Genomic DNA, 20,686 nt, shown 5'->3' with positions numbered 1-20,686 from the left:
AGTTCTTCAATATTCACACTGCAGTTCTCAGGCAGCAGGGGGTCTAATCCTTCCACACTGCTCCTTTAATGCCCTCCGTAGAGCTGGAGACTCCTTTCATACAGCAGTGTGATGTCCACAGCTCTCTCACACACACACGCACAAACACACACACGAACGCACACATGAACGCGCAAACACACACACACAATCGCACAAACACCTTGATCTTGGAGAAGAACTGGCGGAAGCAGCCTCGGGGGTCGACCTTCAGGCTTTTAGCGAGTTCCAGGATGAACTGCATAACGATGGTCTGATGGGCCACCTGCTCCATGAGAGCATGTTTCTGAAACACACACACACACACACACACACACACACACGAGATGGCAGATGATGGCAGATTAGCTGAAGTTTGTCCTCCACTGTATGGGTGTGTGTCAAATTTACACATAGAGCTAGCTAACACCACTACCCACATAATCAATTCCTTGATATCTGTGGTAACCATGGTAACCTGTTGTGGTGTAGTTCACACACTATTTAGTGCTGAGAGATTTAGAACACAGCCATGCAGAACACACCTTCCCTTCATCATACCTAAACACAGTTACTCGCTAATGCTGATAACTACATTATTACTGTCGTGGTGATTTGGGACACAGACAGACGGACAAGTGTGTATACCTCCTCCACCTCCAGGTCAATGCACATGATAACCAGGTAGTTTGCCGTCTCCTCACACACCAGGTGAGGGTTATCAGACAGGTACTTCTGACTGTCATCCCAACGCCGCAGCATTCCTGCACACACACACACACACACACACAGTTCAGTAACAGGGTTATATAAATTGCATGCGCGCGCGCACACACACACACACACACACACACACACACACACACACACATATACGCACACTCACCAAAGTGCTTTATCTGTTTCTCATACTTCTCCACAAAGGTCTTGTGCTTCTGCTCCTTTTCGTCCTCCGTCTCCTCCTTCACCTCCGGCTTTACGTTCAACACGCTCTATCAGAGAGACAGATAGAGAGAGACAGAGAGAGAGATAGACAGAACATGTTCAAGCTGGTACATGAAAAATAACCCTCACCGTTCACTACTGGCCCGAAATCCCGCTCCCTGACCGTTCACTACCGGCCCGAAATCCCGCTCCCTGACCGTTCACTATTGGCCCGAAGTCCCGCTCCCTAACCGTTCACTACCGGCCCGAAATCCCGCTCCCTAACCGTTCACTACCGGCCCGAAATCCCGCTCCCTGACCGTTCACTACCGGCCCGAAGTCCCGCTCCCTGACCGTTCACTACCGGCCCGAAATCCCGCTCCCTGACCGTTCACTATTGGCCCGAAGTCCCGCTCCCTGACCGTTCACTACCGGCCCGAAATCCCGCTCCCTGACCGTTCACTACCGGCCCGAAATCCCGCTCCCTGACCGTTCACTATTGGCCCGAAGTCCCGCTCCCTGACCGTTCACTACCGGCCCGAAATCCCGCTCCCTGACCGTTCACTACCGGCCCGAAATCCCGCTCCCTGACCGTTCACTACCGGCCCGAAGTCCCGCTCCCTGACCGTTCACTATTGGCCCGAAATCCCGCTCCCTGACCGTTCACTACCGGCCCGAAATCCCGCTCCTTGACCGTTCACTACTGGCCCGAAATCCCGCTCCCTGACCGTTCACTACTGGCCCGAAATCCCGCTCCCTAACCGTTCACTACTGGCCCGAAATCCCATTCAGTGACCGTTCACTACTGGCCCGAAGTCCCATTCAGTGACCGTTCACTACTGGCCCGAAATCCCCCTCAGTGACCGTTCACTACTGGCCCGAAATCCCCCTCAGTGACCGTTCACTACTGGCCCGAAATCCCCCTCAGTGACCGTTCACTACTGGCCCGAAATCCCACTCAGTGACCGTTCACTACTGGCCCGAAATCCCACTCAGTGACCGTTCACTACTGGCCCGAAATCCCGCTCCCTGACCGTTCACTACTGGCCCGAAATCCCGCTCCCTAACCGTTCACTACTGGCCCGAAATCCCATTCAGTGACCGTTCACTACTGGCCCGAAATCCCATTCAGTGACCGTTCACTACTGGCCCGAAATCCCCCTCAGTGACCGTTCACTACTGGCCCGAAATCCCCCTCAGTGACCGTTCACTACTGGCCCGAAATCCCCCTCAGTGACCGTTCACTACTGGCCCGAAATCCCACTCAGTGACCGTTCACTACTGGCCCGAAATCCCACTCCCTGACCGTTCACAACTGGCCCGAAATCCCCCTCAGTGACCGTTCACTACTGGCCCGAAGTCCCCCTCAGTGACCGTTCACTACTAGCCCGAAGTCCCACTCCCTGACCGTTCACTACTGGCCCCAAGTCCCACCCTATGACCTTTTATAACTGGCCCAAACTCCCTCCCCTTGAACATTTACTACTGGTTGAAGTTACCCCCCCTGATCATTTACTATCGGCCCAAAGTCCCGCTCCCTGACCTTTTACGACTGGCCCGAAGTCCCTCCCCTTTACCGTTTAATATTGGCCCGAGGTCCCACTCTCTGACCATTTACTATTGGTTGAAGTTACCCCCCTGACCTTTTACTATTGGTTGAAGTCACCCCCCTGACCATTTACTATTGGTTGAAGTTACCCCCCTGACCATTTACTACTGGTTGAAGTTACCCCCCTGACCATTTACTATTGGTCATTATTCTTAATAAAGTGGCCAGTGAGTGTATATTGTATAGTGTGTAGCGTGCATCTGAACCCATTCTTACTGAGTGCATCTAAGTTTCAAGGCATCTTCTCCCCGAGTCATGTGGTGTGTAGGAGACATAGTGTAAAGGGTGTAGTTTGTAAGGCATAGTGTGTAGTTTGTAGGGAGTAATATGTGGGGTGCAGTTTGTAGGGTGTAGTGTGTTGTATGTACGGTGGAGTGTGTAGAGTGTAGGCTGCAGGGTGTAGGATGTAGGGTGCAGGGTGTAGGATGTAGGCTGCAGGGTGTAGGATGTAGGCTGCAGGGTGTAGGATGTAGGCTGCAGGGTGTAGGATGTAGGGTGTAGGATGTAGGGTGCAGGGTGTAGGATGTAGTGTGCAGGCTGTAGGATGTAGTTTGTAGTGTGCAGGGTGTAGGATGTAGTTTGTAGTGTGCAGGGTGTAGGATGTAGTTTGTAGTGTGCAGGGTGTAGGATGTAGGCTGCAGGGTGTAGGATGTAGGGTGTAGGATGTAGGCTGCAGGGTGTAGGATGTAGGGTGTGCAGGCTGTAGGATGTAGTTTGTAGTGTGCAGAGTGTAGGATGTAGTGTGCAGGGTGTAGGATGTAGTTTGTAGGGTGTAGAGTGTAGTGTGTTTTATGTAGGGAGTAGTGTGTAGTTTGTAGGGTGCGGGGTGTAGAGTGTAGGCTACAGGATGTAGTTTGTAGGATGCAGGGTGTAGGGTGTAGTTTGTATCTCACTTTGCTAAATCCTTCCTTGCTGAGAGTATCTACATTCCAGGGCATCTTCTTCTCCTCTCTGCGGTGCTCCTCCAACTTCTTCTCACAGCTCCTCTCCTCCTTGCGCAGCTGCTTCTCCTGGGTCTTGGCCTCCTCTAGCTCCTTCTTGGCCTTGTCCGTACTCGCCCGCTCCAGCTCCTGCACCCTGCGCTGAGCCTCCGACAGCTTCTTCTTGGCCTCTAATAGGCTCTTCTCTAGCTCTGCCCCTTTCTTCTGGAAAGCCTCCATTCGCTCCACTCGAGCCTTTAGACAGAGAGGGAGAGAGACAGAGAGAGACAGAGAGAGAGAGAGAGAACGTGTACATTAAGTTCTAATTTAGTCTATTTATTGTCTATTGTTTAAATCTGCGACAGTGATACAGAATCCTACATCGTGATAAATATTGAGATTAATACAGTAAAAACTGATTGTGTCGAGACTGTTGGCTCTATGGCTCGGGTATTTATTACACATTTACTCTTTTCTGTTACATTTCTGTGTAAAACTCTCTCCATGTTTTCACTCTGTGAAGCATAAGGAGAAAAAATACAGCTAATTTTTTAATATTTATTAATATTTTTCCGCTCCAGTGCAGGCATGGTGATGTTTTAAAGTGAGGTCTGCGATGTTTTTACAGTAGTGAAAATCACAAACCACCTTTATCAGTTTTATTATCATCATCATCATCAGCCTTTTGGACCAGTCACATTAGTGTAACGAGTTTAATCCTTCAATAACTCAAAATGAAAGTCTATCAGTAATGTCAACTTCAATCTAATGATAATCATTTTAATGAAACGGTGCTGTGAGTGGAACATTCAGAAATAAAAAGATTCAAGGCTCCAATAAATAATCAGAATATTACTATACATATTTAAATAATGAGCTTAATTATGTTCGCAAGATAAATGAATCATGAAGGTGTACGTGGATGTTTATATAATTAAAGAAATTAGAAGTTGGTTCTAAATACACTCTCCCCCTGACCATCACACTCATATGTGCTTGTTGAACGTCTCACTCCAGATTTATTCCCCGTGTGTTTGCTGTTATAATGAGCTCCACTCTTCTGGGAAGCTTTCCACTAGATGTTGGAGCGTGGCTGTGGGGATTTGTGTTCATTCAGCTACAAGAGCATTAGTGAGGTCAGGCGCTGATGCTGGGTAAGGAGTCTCCAGTTCCAGTTCATCCCAAAGGTGATCAGTGGGGTTGAGGTCAGGGCTCTGTGCAGGACACTCGAGTTCTTCCACTCCAACCTTCACACACCATGTCTTCATGGAGCTCGCTTTGTGCACAGGGGCATTGTCATGCTGGAACAGGTTTGAGTCTCTTAGTTCCAGTGAAGGGAAACTGTAAAGCTACAGCACACAGAGACGTTCTATACAACTGTGTGCTTCCTGCTTTGTGGTTTGGGAAGAAGCACATATGGGTGTGATGGTCAGGGGTGCACATACTTTTGGCCTTATAATGTTGCTGACTGCTATCTGACTTTAGTAAACGATTATCTAAACTAAATGCATACGTATTAGAAACCAACTAACACACACACACACACACACAAACACACACACACACACACACACACACACACACACACAGTGTCGCATTAAGGGGAATATGTTATTAACCTAGCTAAGCTGCGCGAGGGAGAAGGCAGCGTGTGTGTGTGTGTGTGTGTGTGTGTGTGTGTGTGTTCTACCTGGTGTCTCCACCGGAACAGGCTGGGTGTGTCGATATTGGGGTGAGTATCATCTTCATCGTCAGACACCTCGATATGATCCCACACGCTGTAGTCGATGGTGGTCATTATTTTGCTCCTAATGTCAGTTTTAAATCAGATAATAAAGTCCAGTCAGAGGCTTTATCTATACACTAACACCAGAACTACTGAAACTGCGCCCTGTGTCTCCAGAACGTATTTAATCCGCGTTATGAAGTAAAAACTTCCCTCTTCTTCTTTCTCGGAGCGTTTTCTGGAAAACTCCAGCGCTTCCGTTTAGCAGCGACGTCACAACAGAGCGCCAGCGTACCCGTTGGTGACGACGTCATTACAAAGCGCCGCACAGTCGGTGAACGGTTCTCACTGTATGCAGTAGGGATGAGCGATATTTTTCTTTTCGATCCAAGTAAACACCACGGCTAATATCCCGATACCGATGAAATGTAGTACATGAAACACTGTGTGTCTGTACTGATAAAGCGGGATAAGCCTGACACATTCATGTGTGATGTATGATGATGGTGCAAATATGTTATTTAATTGTTTAAGATACAATCAACCATCAACCAATTTTGCCATATTAGGTGTTGCTATAAAATACCTTTATGATTTTCCAGTGATTTTTTTTTAAAACAAGATGTCAGTGTTATTATAGAGAGGAAATTACATTTTATCTTCTAATATCTGATCTGGAATAATTTTCCTCCTCCTGCAGTAAAACCTCAGGCTGTTATCTCCATATCGCTATGTTCAGAGCATGTGTTTCTAACAGAAATGTGAAAAATGCATAAATTCAGATTGGCTAATCCTGTTTCTCACCATAGTACCTGTAAAATATGATCAAAATAATTTCAGCACAGTTATTGCACAAAACATGTTATCTGACATTGAATAACAGCAGGAACTGTGTTATAACGATGTTGTAACAAATATATATAATAAACTGTGCTGTATGTGTGTTACATTAACATGAAGGAACAAGCATTCTGAAAACTCAAAATCCACCCCCTACCTGTGCCACTGTGTGAATGTACACTCACCCTCCACTTTATTAGGAACACCTGCACGTTCATGCAGTTATCTAATCAGCCAATCATGTGGCAGCAGCATAATGCATAAAATCCTGCAGATGCAGGTCAAGAGCTTCAGTTAATGTTCACATCAAACATCAGAATGAAGAAAAAATGTGATCTCTGTGACTTTAACCGTGGCATGGGTGTTGGTACCAGATGGGCTGGTTTGAGTTTTTCAGGAACTGCTGATCTCCTGCTGGGATTTTGACACACAGCAGTCTCTAGAGTTTATACAGAATGGTGCGAAAAGCAAAAAACACTGTGAGAGCAACAGTGCTGTGTGTGGAAACACCTTGTTGATGAGAGAGATCAGAGGAGAATGGCCAGATTGGTTCAAGCTACCAGGAAGGATACAGTAACTCATATAATCACTCTTTACATATGTGGTGAGCAGAAAAGCATCTCAGCATGCACAAAAACAGCAAACCTTGAGGTGGATGATCTACAACAGCAGAAGACCACATCAGGTTCCTCTCCTGTCAGCCAGGAACAGGAATCTGAGGCTATCATGGGCACAGACTCACTGAAACTGTTACACATTTTGTGCTCTACATTGCAGCAGAGATCTTCTGTCACAGAACATTACACACTTGATGACAAACTGGAATATCCCAAGGATGGACTAAACTGCTCCAATACTGTAGTACTAGAAACAAAACTCACACAGAGAAAGATGCTCCACGTGTACAGTCATGTGAAAAAAATTAGGACATCCCTTTAAATATTCAGTTCTTTATTAAGAAATTTCAACACGTCAATTTCTGATCTTGTTTTAATTTGTACCTGTAGATGAAAGTGATGTAATTGCATGTAAACAACAAAAAATCAGTGAGATGTTTCTTGTAGCCTTCTACCAGTTTCTGACATCGACTGGGAGAACGTTTCCCCACTCCTCAATGCAGAATTCTTTCAGCTGTGTGATGGTTGAGGGGTTTCTCACACGCGCAGTCCGTTTCAAATCCCCCCACAGGATCTCAATAGGATTTAGATCTGGGCTTTGACTTGGCCTTTCCAGAACTCTCCATTTTTTTTTACCTTTCAGTCAGTCCTTGGTGGATTTACTGGTATGTTTTGGGTCGTTTTCATGTTGCAAGATCCAGTTCTGCTTCAGCTTCAATTTTTGGACAGATGATCTGACATGTTCCTCAAGCACCTTCTGATACAATGTAGAATTCATAGTGGATTCTATGATGGAGAGCTGGCCAGATCCTGCTGCAGCAAAGCTTCCCCAAACCATAACACTTCCACCTCCATGTTTCACAGCTGGTATGAGGTTCTTCTGCTGAAATGCTGTATTTGGTTTATGCCAAACATGCCCTCTGTTATAGCGTCTGAATAATTCAGTTTTAGACTCATCTGTCCAAAGCACATTATTCCAGAGGTCTTGGCCTTTGTCTGTGTTCTTTAGCAAACTTCAGTCTTGCCCTCATGTTTTGCTTAGACAGCAAAGGTTTCCTCCTTGCACACCTCCCATGATAATTAAAGTTGTGCAGTCTCTTTCTGACTGTAGATTCATGCACTTTGACATCAGCAGTAGCAGGAGCTTGCTGTAGGTCCCGTGATGATATTTTAGGGTTCTTGGAGATTTCTTTAAGCATCTTGTGTTCTGCTCTTGGGGTGAATTTGATTGGACGGCTGACCTGACCATGCTGGCAGGTGTTTTAAATGTTCTCTACTTGTAAATGATTTTCCGGACAGTGGAATGGCTGATTACGAATTCTTTTGAGATCTTTTTATATCCTTTACCAGACTCATAAGCATCAACAATCTTCTTTCTGAAGGCCTCAGAGAGCTCTTTGGATCTCACCATGGTGATACCTCTCACTTCAGCAATTAAGAGCAAACCAAATGTCTGAGGTGTAAATAAGGCGAACCTCCTTCAAAATGCTCTGTAACGATGTTCTAATCATTTGCACCTGATGTGATACACCTGTAGCTAATTTCACCCATTTTAAGTACAAATAAATGTGGGCGTGTCCTTACTTTTTCCTCACAAGAAATTGGATTTTTTTAAATTACATTTTACAGATTATTTTAAAAAGACTTTTATTTGGTTTTATTTGTTTAGTTATATTACTTGAATCTCCCAATATTGTTTAAATGAAGATCAAACGTCCATATGTTTAACTATGTTAAAAAAAACACACACAGGCTTTCATGGGGTGTCCTAATTTTTTCACTTGACTGTAGAATGTTAATATTAAATTAATTAATATAAAACTATAAATCTTCATGTGTTTGCTTACATGTTTGCTTAACTGACCTGAGGCTTCAGGGGAACAGAAAGTGTAAAGAAACTGAATCCACTCCACAAAGTCACTTACACAGATTATTCACTATAGAGTCACTGCAGTGTGGAAGTGTTTGTACTGCAACTTTGCTCACACACATAGATTTGATGAAATAGATGTCGGTTTGCAGCTCTTTCACAACTAATCAAAAGAGGAACTGGGTTTGATCACCACCAGTTTAAGATTTAGATAAAGACAAGGTACAGACACAGAAGCAGACAGACACACTGATAAGGGAATAAAAGAACAGGACCTTTACTATCTTTCTGAGGTGGAACTGGTGTGGAGATCTTAGAGAACTTAGAATGAAGACCCTCCTCATCTTCATCCTCTGTCTGATCTCAGGTAAGGAAGTTAACTTTATAATGATCCTCATTATCAGCGTAGCAGCAGCAATGCTCATGCGAAAAGGCTTTGTTCAGATGTACATACAGACAGGTCCATTAGTATTTGGACAGTGACACAATTTTCATAATTTTGCCTCTGTACTCCACCACAAAATATTTTAAAATGACGCATTCAAGATGTGAGTGAAGTGTAGACTTTCAGTTTTAATTCAAGGAGTTTAACAAAAATATTGCATTAACAATATAACAAATTAAGAAGATAAATGTCTGGAGTTTATTCCAGGCGTTGAATTTGCATTTGGTAGCTGTTCATGGGAACTCTCAATATGCCGTCCAAAGAGGTGTTGATGCAAGTGAAGGAGGCCATCATTAGGCTGAAAAAACAAAACAGACCTATCAGAGAGATAGCAGAAACTTTACAAGTGGACAAATCAACAATTTGGTACATTCTTAAAAAGAACGAATGCACTGGCGAGCTCAGCAACACCAAAAGGCCTGGAAGACCACGAAAGACAACTAAAGTGGATGATTGCAGAATTCTTTCCATGTTGAAGAAAAACCCCTTCACAACATCTAGCCAAGTCAAGATTAACTTGTACCAGAATGATGGGAGGAGTATGGGGAAGGGAAGGAAAGGAAGGGCTCATGATTCAAGGCATACCACATCATCTGTCAAATATGGTGGAGGCAGTGTTATAGCACGGGCATGTTTGGCTGCCAATGGAACTGCGTCACTGGTGTTTATTGAAGATGTAACTGCTGATAGAAGTAGCAGGATGAATTCTGAAGTGTATAGAGTTACACTATCTTCTCAGAGTCAGTCAGCCAACTGATAAGATGGTGCTGCGCAGTACAGTGCAGGATAATGACCCAAAACATACCGCGAAAGCAACCCAAGAGCTTCTTAAGGCAAAGAAACGGAATGTTCTTAAATGTCCGATGACCTCAACCCAACTGAGCTGCTTTTCACTTACTGAAGACAAAACTGAAGGCAGAAAGACCCACAAACAAGCAGCAACTGAAGGCAGCTGCAGTAAAGGCCTGGCAAAGTGTCTGAAGAGAGGAAACTCAGCATTTGGTGATGTCCATGGGGTCCAGACTTCAGACTGTCATTTACTGCAAAGGATTTGTATCCAAATATTAAAAATAATCCTCATGTTTATGATTATTTTCGTTTGTCCCATCATTTTTGAGGCTGTGAAAATGGAGGGACTGTGAGAAAAATGGCTGTAATTCCTAAACGGTTAATGCAATATTTTTGTTAAACCCCTTGAATTAAAGCCGAAAGTCTACGCTTCAATCACATCTTTACGGATTCATTCCATTGTGGTGGTGTACAGAGGCAACATTACGAATATTGTGTCACTGACCAAATACTAATGGACCTGACTGTATATTTGGCCTTTTGTTAGATAGTGGGGCCTCCAGTGAAGTAATGGTTTATATTTAGGAGGAGGAGTCATCATCAAGTACAACTCTCATTAAAGACCAAGCAAAAAAAAAATTCTGTAAGGATTTATGGAAATACTGTGAAGAATAAATAAAGATAAATGTTACAAACCAGTGGGAAGGATGGAAGCAACAAAGATTCTCACTTTTTGCTGACACTGACGCAGTAATGTTACTGTAAACGATTCTGAAGTGTACTACTGTAGAGTTGATATCAGGTCACAGGTAGACAGCTACTGAACATAAAGGAAGGTGAGTATCTCTGACCACTGCTATCAGTTTATTTTCCCAAACTTCCAGCATCATTAACATCAATACAAACTCCTGACTGTGTGAATTTCAACACTAACAGAATGGACCTGTTCAGTAATACTGATGTACAGTTTAATTTACGTGTCTTTATCTTGCCTTTTAAAGGGGCTTTGTTGTCTAGAAATGTGACAGCATATGCAAGGGGAGAAATCAACATCATGTACAGATATCAGAATAAATACAAAAACAATTTAAAATCCACCAAATAAATATAGACCTCAACAGTGAATGGGCAGATAACTGAAGATTCTCTATTAAGGACAACAGAAATTCAGGATTCTTCAGTGGAATTAAGTGTTTCAGTGTGCAAAGTCAAAAATGGAGTGCGTTGGGATGAGCCTTTGTCAGAGCACCTTATGAAGAAGTGGATTAGTCCAGACTGGGAAATATATGGTCAAATAATCTAAATAGATCTTAATAATTTAAACAGATCTTATAAAATCCTGGCATACCAGCTTATCTATTTCAAAATTATTCACAGAGCATATGCTACTCCAGTTAGGCGTTTCAGGATGAGAGGCGCTCCAAGTCCTAACTGTACACATTGTCATGATCAGGTAGCCGGTACAGCAATACATACATTATTTGTCATAAAAGCACTGTTCCTTCTCATGCAGCATTTTTGTGTGCTACAGGTCAAACTGATCAGAAATGTATAAATCATAGTGATCATATTACATGCTCATATTACTGCCATACTCCAGCCTGAAACTGAGATGTTTACATATTTCTGTATGACACAATTTAGGGACTTATGTCCAAACCCAAGATGTTGAATCCCCCATGTGGCCAACTCAAACAAATGCATCATCTGCTTCGACAGCACAACCTGACCAAAACGACTCTTCTGCAGGTAGGCTTTCTTCTCCACTACTGATAGACCAGAATTATAAAGATGTTTTACTCTAGCATCCCAGATTTCTCCTTGGGGTTCAATAAAGTCCATAAATCCGTCTATCTATCTATCTGTTTATCTACCTGTCTATTTGTCTATCAGTCTGTCTAAAAGCTTCTGTTTCTGTGTGTCCTTATCCAGCTGTTTCAGGTGTGTCTGTGTTTATCTCAGTCAGTGCTGGTTTAGTCTTCTTAGCTGCTGCTGTAATTACAATCTACTACATATTCAAGTCCAAAGGTAAAGCATCTTCAAAAATACACATTAGTTAATGCATTGTGCAGTCCATACCCTTTGGCACAGAGATGCAGGACTGTTGTTTTTAACTCTGAGATTTTAAACATGACTTTGAGGTTAAAGTTCAGACTAGCACAGAACAAAATATTTGTTAAATATGTATACTATTAAAAATGCTCAGTGTAATCAAATGTTACCAATACATGAGCGATTTTCTTATTTCATGAAAACAAGAGCTGTGATTTGTCACTGCACTACAATGCAACATTCGGCGGGAAAAAAAACACAAAACCTTTTTAAACTTCCATCCTTTTGGCCATTTATTGTATACTGGATGACTAATCTATTCTTATAGACTCTTGCATGTCTATAATCATTTACCAAAAAATAAGCAGCATTTGTTCTCTTTTCTCTTCATCATTTGTGTGCAGGTTTAAAAACAATGGCACAATCTTCCAAAGAGGTGAGTACAAAACAACTTGATTTGTTCAACTAAATCATTTAAATAAAACATTTCAAGCTTTTAAAACTTCACCTTTTTTTTTTTACTACTTTCAGATACATGATTATGAAAACTACCAATCAAAAAAATATTCTAACCAATCAGATTCAGTCAACCAGAACTCAAACCCCCAAACCAACCAATCAGAATTAGTCTACCAGAACCTAGACAACAAAACCAACCAATCATATTCAGTCTACCAGAACCCAGACCCCAAAACCAACCATTCAGAATCAGTCTATGAGAACCCAAACCCCAAAACCAACCAACCAGAATCAGTCTACCAGAACTTGCACGCCAAAACCAACCAACCAGAATCAGTCTACCAGAACCTAGATCCCAAAACCAACCAACCAGAATCAGTCTATGAGAACCCAAATTCCACCAATCAGATTCAGACTACCAGAACCCAGACTCCAAAATCAACTAATCAGAATCAGTCTAACAAAACTCGGATGGCAAAACCAACCAATCAGAATCAGTCTACCAGAACCTAGACAACAAAACCAACCAATCATATTCAGTCTATGAGAATCTGTACCTCAAATTCAACCAATCAGAATCAGTCTGTGAGAACCCAAACCCCAAAACCAACCAACCAGAATCAGTCTACCTAAATACAACTATACAGGATGTGTTTACCAAAGACTGAAATCTGCCAGTCAGTGAAAGGGATTCAGGTTCACCACCCAACTGGACTGATGTTCATCAAAAGATTATGCAGAATAATTCTTGGGATTATTTTTTGCATGGTTGTTTTTGTTTTTTGTTTTGTTTTCTTTACCCCAGTGGCATCAGTGGGATTTAAACTTGTGATCACCTGACAAGGTTTGAGCACAGGTCAGATTTTGATTCATTAATGTCGACATTCAAATGGCAAAATGCTAAACATCTGTAATCTAAAGCATGTGTGGTTTAAAGTAATACCTTTGTGTTGCTTTGAATGATGTCATGATTTTTACTGTAGATTATTTTTAGTCTTTCATGATGTTTTCCTGTGAATTGTTGGAGCCCACTCATATTTCCACTCATTCTCTTATAAGTACTATTATCATTGCACAGCATTTCTCTGCAGATTGTTACTTTAATCTCTAAGTTTATATATTACTTATTAGCCTGTCTACATTTGTAGTTACATTTTCAAGTTTTAATCACTTTTTTGAGTTTAACCTAGCCCCGGGTAGACAATTAGCTGGTCTAACATACTCTGAATGTTCACATAGTCTGCTTAATGCTGTTTAGTTCACAGAAACCTGTATATGCTTGTCTTGTGAGCCATGTGATTGTATTTTAGATGTTCCCTTCAATAAAGAGAATTTGCACGTGACACCACTCAGAGTTGTTTGTTACAGTAGAAAAAATAAGCTCTTCCTTCCTCTGCATTAAACCTTGATACAGTTAAAATTTCTTGCATCTTTTCAAATCAATTTTTGCTAACAATTTTATAATAGGTTCAAGCATTTGAGAGCTGAATGTGTTCTTGGAATTAATTATGGCTACATAAATATAACTACATGCTGTTAAAATGTCCACTGTTGAGATAAACACAGAATGAATTAGTAGCTTGATATTTGCACTGAAAAAAAAATTATACATATACATATATATATATATATATATATATATATATATATATATACTTTACAAACCTTCTCTCCTGTGGCTCTCACAATGTCTTCAGCAGTAGAGTTAATGCTAGAGTAGAGTTAATAATGCAGTAGAGTTAATACTGGAGTAGAGTTGATAATGCAGTAGAGTTGATACTGGAGTAGAGTTGATAATGCAGTAGAGTTGATATTGGAACAGAGTTAATGCAGTAGAGTTGATACTGGAGTAGAGTTGATATTGGAGTAGAGTTGATAATGCAGTAGAGTTAATACTGGAGTAGAGTTAATACTGGAGTAGAGTTAATAATGCAGTAGAGTTGATATTGGAGTAGAGTTGATATTGGAGTAGAGTTGATAATGCAGTAGAGTTAATACTGGAGTAGAGTTAATAATGCAGTAGAGTTAATACTGGAGTAGAGTTGATATTGGAGTAGAGTTGATAATGCAGTAGAGTTAATACTGGGGTAGGGTTAATAATGCAGTAGAGTTGATATTGGAGTAGAGTTAATAATGCAGTAGAGTTAATATTGGAGTAGAGTTGATATTGGAGTAGAGTTGATAATGCAGTAGAGTTAATACTGGAGTAGGGTTAATAATGCAGTAGAGTTGACATTGGAGTAGAGTTGATAATGCAGTAGAGTTGATACTGGAGTAGAGTTAATGCAGTAGAGTTAATACTGGAGTAGAGTTGATATTGGAGTAGAGTTGATACTGGAGTAGAGTTAATGCAGTAGAGTTGATAATGCAGTAGGGTTAATACTGGAGTAGGGTTAATAATGCAGTAGAGTTGATATTGGAGTAGAGTTGATACTGGAGTAGAGTTGATAATGCAGTAGAGTTAATACTGGAGTAGAGTTAATAATGCAGTAGAGTTGATATTGGAGTAGAGTTAATAATGCAGTAGAGTTGATATTGGAGTAGAGTTGATACTGGAGTAGAGTTAATGCAGTAGAGTTGATAATGCAGTAGAGTTAATACTGGAGTAGGGTTAATAATGCAGTAGAGTTAATATTGGAGTAGAGTTGATACTGGAGTAGAGTTGATAATGCAGTAGAGTTAATACTGGAGTAGGGTTAATAATGCAGTAGAGTTGATATTGGAGTAGAGTTGATACTGGAGTAGAGCTGATATTGGAGTAGAGTTAATAATGCAGTAGAGTTGATATTGGAGAAGAGTTAATAATGCAGTAGAGTTGATATTGGAGTAGAGTTAATAATGCAGTAGAGTTAATATTGGAGTAGAGTTGATATTGGAGTAGAGTTGATAATGCAGTAGAGTTGATACTGGAGTAGAGTTAATGCAGTAGAGTTGATAATGCAGTAGAGTTAATACTGGAGTAGGGTTAATAATGCAGTAGAGTTAATATTGGAGTAGAGTTGATACTGGAGTAGAGTTGATAATGCAGTAGAGTTGATATTGGAGTAGAGTTAATAATGCAGTAGAGTTAATATTGGAGTAGAGTTGATATTGGAGTAGAGTTGATAATGCAGTAGAGTTGATACTGGAGTAGGGTTAATAATGCAGTAGAGTTGACATTGGAGTAGAGTTAATAATGCAGTAGAGTTAATATTGGAGTAGAGTTGATACTGGAGTAGAGTTGATAATGCAGTAGAGTTGATATTGGAGTAGAGTTAATAATGCAGTAGAGTTAATATTGGAGTAGAGTTGATATTGGAGTAGAGTTGATAATGCAGTAGAGTTGATACTGGAGTAGGGTTAATAATGCAGTAGAGTTGACATTGGAGTAGAGTTGATAATGCAGTAGAGTTGATACTGGAGTAGAGTTAATGCAGTAGAGTTAATACTGGAGTAGAGTTGATATTGGAGTAGAGTTGATACTGGAGTAGAGTTAATGCAGTAGAGTTGATAATGCAGTAGAGTTAATACTGGAGTAGAGTTGATATTGGAGTAGAGTTGATACTGGAGTAGAGTTAATGCAGTAGAGTTGATAATGCAGTAGAGTTAATACTGGAGTAGGGTTAATAATGCAGTAGAGTTGATATTGGAGTAGAGTTAATAATGCAGTAGAGTTAATACTGGAGTAGAGTTGATATTGGAGTAGAGTTGATAATGCAGTAGAGTTAATACTGGGGTAGGGTTAATAATGCAGTAGAGTTGATATTGGAGTAGAGTTAATAATGCAGTAGAGTTAATATTGGAGTAGAGTTGATATTGGAGTAGAGTTGATAATGCAGTAGAGTTAATACTGGAGTAGGGTTAATAATGCAGTAGAGTTGACATTGGAGTAGAGTTGATAATGCAGTAGAGTTGATACTGGAGTAGAGTTAATGCAGTAGAGTTAATACTGGAGTAGAGTTGATATTGGAGTAGAGTTGATACTGGAGTAGAGTTAATGCAGTAGAGTTGATAATGCAGTAGGGTTAATACTGGAGTAGGGTTAATAATGCAGTAGAGTTGATATTGGAGTAGAGTTGATACTGGAGTAGAGTTGATAATGCAGTAGAGTTAATACTGGAGTAGAGTTAATAATGCAGTAGAGTTGATATTGGAGTAGAGTTAATAATGCAGTAGAGTTGATATTGGAGTAGAGTTGATACTGGAGTAGAGTTAATGCAGTAGAGTTGATAATGCAGTAGAGTTAATACTGGAGTAGGGTTAATAATGCAGTAGAGTTAATATTGGAGTAGAGTTGATACTGGAGTAGAGTTGATAATGCAGTAGAGTTAATACTGGAGTAGGGTTAATAATGCAGTAGAGTTGATATTGGAGTAGAGTTGATACTGGAGTAGAGCTGATATTGGAGTAGAGTTAATAATGCAGTAGAGTTGATATTGGAGAAGAGTTAATAATGCAGTAGAGTTGATATTGGAGTAGAGTTAATAATGCAGTAGAGTTAATATTGGAGTAGAGTTGATATTGGAGTAGAGTTGATAATGCAGTAGAGTTGATACTGGAGTAGAGTTAATGCAGTAGAGTTGATAATGCAGTAGAGTTAATACTGGAGTAGGGTTAATAATGCAGTAGAGTTAATATTGGAGTAGAGTTGATACTGGAGTAGAGTTGATAATGCAGTAGAGTTGATATTGGAGTAGAGTTAATAATGCAGTAGAGTTAATATTGGAGTAGAGATGATATTGGAGTAGAGTTGATAATGCAGTAGAGTTAATACTGGAGTAGGGTTAATAATGCAGTAGAGTTGACATTGGAGTAGAGTTGATAATGCAGTAGAGTTGATACTGGAGTAGAGTTAATGCAGTAGAGTTAATACTGGAGTAGAGTTGATATTGGAGTAGAGTTGATACTGGAGTAGAGTTAATGCAGTAGAGTTGATAATGCAGTAGGGTTAATACTGGAGTAGGGTTAATAATGCAGTAGAGTTGATATTGGAGTAGAGTTGATACTGGAGTAGAGTTGATAATGCAGTAGAGTTAATACTGGAGTAGAGTTAATAATGCAGTAGAGTTGATATTGGAGTAGAGTTAATAATGCAGTAGAGTTGATATTGGAGTAGAGTTGATACTGGAGTAGAGTTAATGCAGTAGAGTTGATAATGCAGTAGAGTTAATACTGGAGTAGGGTTAATAATGCAGTAGAGTTAATATTGGAGTAGAGTTGATACTGGAGTAGAGTTGATAATGCAGTAGAGTTAATACTGGAGTAGGGTTAATAATGCAGTAGAGTTGATATTGGAGTAGAGTTGATACTGGAGTAGAGCTGATATTGGAGTAGAGTTAATAATGCAGTAGAGTTGATATTGGAGAAGAGTTAATAATGCAGTAGAGTTGATATTGGAGTAGAGTTAATAATGCAGTAGAGTTAATATTGGAGTAGAGTTGATATTGGAGTAGAGTTGATAATGCAGTAGAGTTGATACTGGAGTAGAGTTAATGCAGTAGAGTTGATAATGCAGTAGAGTTAATACTGGAGTAGGGTTAATAATGCAGTAGAGTTAATATTGGAGTAGAGTTGATACTGGAGTAGAGTTGATAATGCAGTAGAGTTGATATTGGAGTAGAGTTAATAATGCAGTAGAGTTAATACTGGAGTAGAGTTAATAATGCAGTAGAGTTGATACTGGAGTAGAGTTGATAATGCAGTAGAGTTGATATTGGAGTAGAGTTAATAATGCAGTAGAGTTAATATTGGAGTAGAGTTGATATTGGAGTAGAGTTGATAATGCAGTAGAGTTGATACTGGAGTAGGGTTAATAATGCAGTAGAGTTGACATTGGAGTAGAGTTGATAATGCAGTAGAGTTGATACTGGAGTAGAGTTAATGCAGTAGAGTTAATACTGGAGTAGAGTTGATATTGGAGTAGAGTTGATACTGGAGTAGAGTTAATGCAGTAGAGTTGATAATGCAGTAGAGTTAATACTGGAGTAGAGTTGATATTGGAGTAGAGTTGATACTGGAGTAGAGTTAATGCAGTAGAGTTGATAATGCAGTAGAGTTAATACTGGAGTAGGGTTAATAATGCAGTAGAGTTGATATTGGAGTAGAGTTAATAATGCAGTAGAGTTAATACTGGAGTAGAGTTGATATTGGAGTAGAGTTGATATTGGAATAGAGGTAATGCAGTAGAGTTGATAATGCAGTAGAGTTAATACTGGAGTAGAGTTGATATTGGAGTAGAGTTGATATTGGAATAGAGTTAATGCAGTAGAGTTGATAATGCAGTAGAGTTAATACTGGAGTAGGGTTAATAATGCAGTAGAGTTAATACTGGAGTAGAGTTAATAATGCAGTAGAGTTAATACTGGAGTAGAGTTAATAATGCAGTAGAGTTAATATTGGAGTAGAGTTGATATTGGAGTAGAGTTGATAATGCAGTAGAGTTAATACTGCAGTAGAGTTAATAATGCAGTAGAGTTGACATTGGAGTAGAGTTGATAATGCAGTAGAGTTGATACTGGAGTAGAGTTAATGCAGTAGAGTTAATACTGGAGTAGAGTTGATATTGGAGTAGAGTTAATACTGGAGTAGAGTTGATAATGCAGTAGAGTTGATATTGGAATAGAGTTAATGCAGTAGAGTTAATAATGGAGTAGAGTTAATGCAGTAGAGTTGATACTGGAGTAGAGTTAATGCAGTAGAGTTGATATTGGAGTAGAGTTAATGCAGTAGAGTTAATACTGGAGAAGAGTTGATAATGCAGTAGAGTTGATATTGGAATAGAGTTAATGCAGTAGAGTTAATAATGGAGTAGAGTTAATGCAGTAGAGTTGATATTGGAGTAGAGTTAATGCAGTAGAGTTGATATTGGAGTAGAGTTAATGCAGTAGAGTTAATACTGGAGTAGAATTGATAATGGAGTAGAGTTGATACTGGAGTAGAGTTGATACTGGAGTAGAGTTAATACTGGAGTAGAGTTGATATTGGAGTAGAGTTAATGCAGTAGAGTTAATATTGGAGTAGAGTTGATACTGCAGTAGAGTTGATATTGGAGTAGAGTTGATAATGGAGTAGAGTTAATAATGCAGTAGAGTTGATATTGGAGTAGAGTTGATACTGGAGTAGAGTTAATGCAGTAGAGTTGATATTGGAGTAGAGTTAATAATGGAGTAGACCTGATATTGGAGTAGAGTTAATGCAGTAGAGTTAATAATGCAGTAGAGATGATACTGGAGTAGAGTTGATATTGGAGTAGAGTTGATACTGGAGTAGAGTTAATAATGGAGTAGAGTTGATATTGGAGTAGAGTTGATAATGGAGTATAGTTAATGCAGTAGAGTTAATACTGGAGTAGAGTTGATATTGGAGTAGAGTTGATATTGGAGTAGAGTTAATAATGGAGTAGAGTTGATACTGGAGTAGAGTTGATACTGGAGTAGAGTTAATAATGGAGTAGAGTTAATGCAGTAGAGTTAATAATGCAGTAGAGTTAATAATGGAGTAGAGTTAATAATGGAGTAGAGTTAATGCAGTAGAGTTAATAATGCAGTAGAGTTGATACTGGAGTAGAGTTAATAATGGAGTAGAGTTAATAATGGAGTAGAGTTGATACTGGAGTAGAGTTAATAATGGAGTAGAGTTAATACTGGAGTAGAGTTAATAATGGAGTAGAGTTGATACTGGAGTAGAGTTAATAATGGAGTAGAGTTAATAATGGAGTAGAGTTAATGCAGTAGAGTTAATAATGCAGTAGAGTTGATACTGGAGTAGAGTTAATAATGGAGTAGAGTTAATAATGGAGTAGAGTTGATACTGGAGTAGAGTTAATAATGGAGTAGAGTTAATAATGGAGTAGAGTTAATGCAGTAGAGTTAATAATGCAGTAGAGTTGATACTGGAGTAGAGTTGATACTGGAGTAGAGTTAATAATGGAGTAGAGTTAATAATGGAGTAGAGTTAATGCAGTAGAGTTAATAATGCAGTAGAGTTGATACTGGAGTAGAGTTGATATTGGAGTAGAGTTGATACTGGAGTAGAGTTAATACTGGAGTAGAGTTAATAATGGAGTAGAGTTAATAATGGAGTAGAGTTAATGCTAGAGTAGAGTTAATAATGCAGTAGAGTTAATAATGCAGTAGAGTTGATATTGGAGTAGAGTTGATACTGGAGTAGAGTTAATAATGGAGTAGAGTTAATACTGGAGTAGAGTTAATACTGGAGTAGAGTTAATAATGGAGTAGAGTTAATAATGGAGTAGAGTTAATGCAGTAGAGTTAATAATGCAGTAGAGTTAATGCAGTAGAGTTAATAATGCAGTAGAGTTGATACTGGAGTAGGGTTAATAATGGAGTAGAGTTAATAATGGAGTAGAGTTAATAATGGAGTAGAGTTAATAATGGAGTAGAGTTAATGCAGTAGAGTTAATAATGCAGTAGAGTTGA

General features: G+C 39.9%; 2 protein-coding genes across 4 annotated transcripts in view; one reads left to right on the top strand and one right to left on the bottom strand.

The window, feature by feature from the left end:
- The window catches only part of cdc37 (cell division cycle 37 homolog (S. cerevisiae)), an 8,617-nt gene extending 3,135 nt beyond the window's left edge, over nucleotides 1-5,482 (bottom strand). For both annotated transcript variants that reach the window (XR_004577335.2, XM_034300236.2), the window contains exons 1-5: nucleotides 5,162-5,482; nucleotides 3,445-3,726; nucleotides 905-1,010; nucleotides 667-782; nucleotides 203-325 (exon numbers count right to left, since the gene is read on the bottom strand). Coding sequence is in view for 1 of the 2 variants with exons in the window: in XM_034300236.2 (XP_034156127.2) it covers nucleotides 203-325; nucleotides 667-782; nucleotides 905-1,010; nucleotides 3,445-3,726; nucleotides 5,162-5,269 (735 nt within the window). In the remaining variant the exon portion in view is untranslated. The remainder of the gene's footprint in view (nucleotides 1-202; nucleotides 326-666; nucleotides 783-904; nucleotides 1,011-3,444; nucleotides 3,727-5,161) is intronic.
- Nucleotides 5,483-8,295: 2,813 nt separating this feature from the next.
- LOC113524846 (rac guanine nucleotide exchange factor JJ) lies at nucleotides 8,296-13,629 on the top strand. Of its 2 annotated transcripts, XM_026911199.3 has the most exons (5): nucleotides 8,297-8,891; nucleotides 11,403-11,507; nucleotides 11,691-11,786; nucleotides 12,215-12,246; nucleotides 12,342-13,628. In XM_026911199.3, the coding sequence occupies exons 1-5, from the start codon at nucleotides 8,852-8,854 to the stop codon at nucleotides 12,780-12,782; spliced, it is 714 nt and encodes a 237-aa protein (XP_026767000.3). In that variant the 5' UTR covers nucleotides 8,297-8,851; the 3' UTR covers nucleotides 12,783-13,628. The 2 variants fall into 2 exon arrangements, with proteins under 2 accessions (XP_026767002.3, XP_026767000.3); XM_026911201.3 differs by lacking the exon at nucleotides 11,691-11,786 and having other exon boundaries at nucleotides 8,296-8,891; nucleotides 12,342-13,629.
- The last annotated feature ends 7,057 nt before the right edge of the window (nucleotides 13,630-20,686 follow it).

The sequence above is a fragment of the Pangasianodon hypophthalmus genome, chromosome 26, assembly GCF_027358585.1.
Source record: "Pangasianodon hypophthalmus isolate fPanHyp1 chromosome 26, fPanHyp1.pri, whole genome shotgun sequence".
Classification (NCBI taxonomy): domain Eukaryota; kingdom Metazoa; phylum Chordata; class Actinopteri; order Siluriformes; family Pangasiidae; genus Pangasianodon; species Pangasianodon hypophthalmus.
Note: the sequence above shows the minus strand (reverse complement) of the source record. Positions and strands in the feature narration are given on the sequence as shown.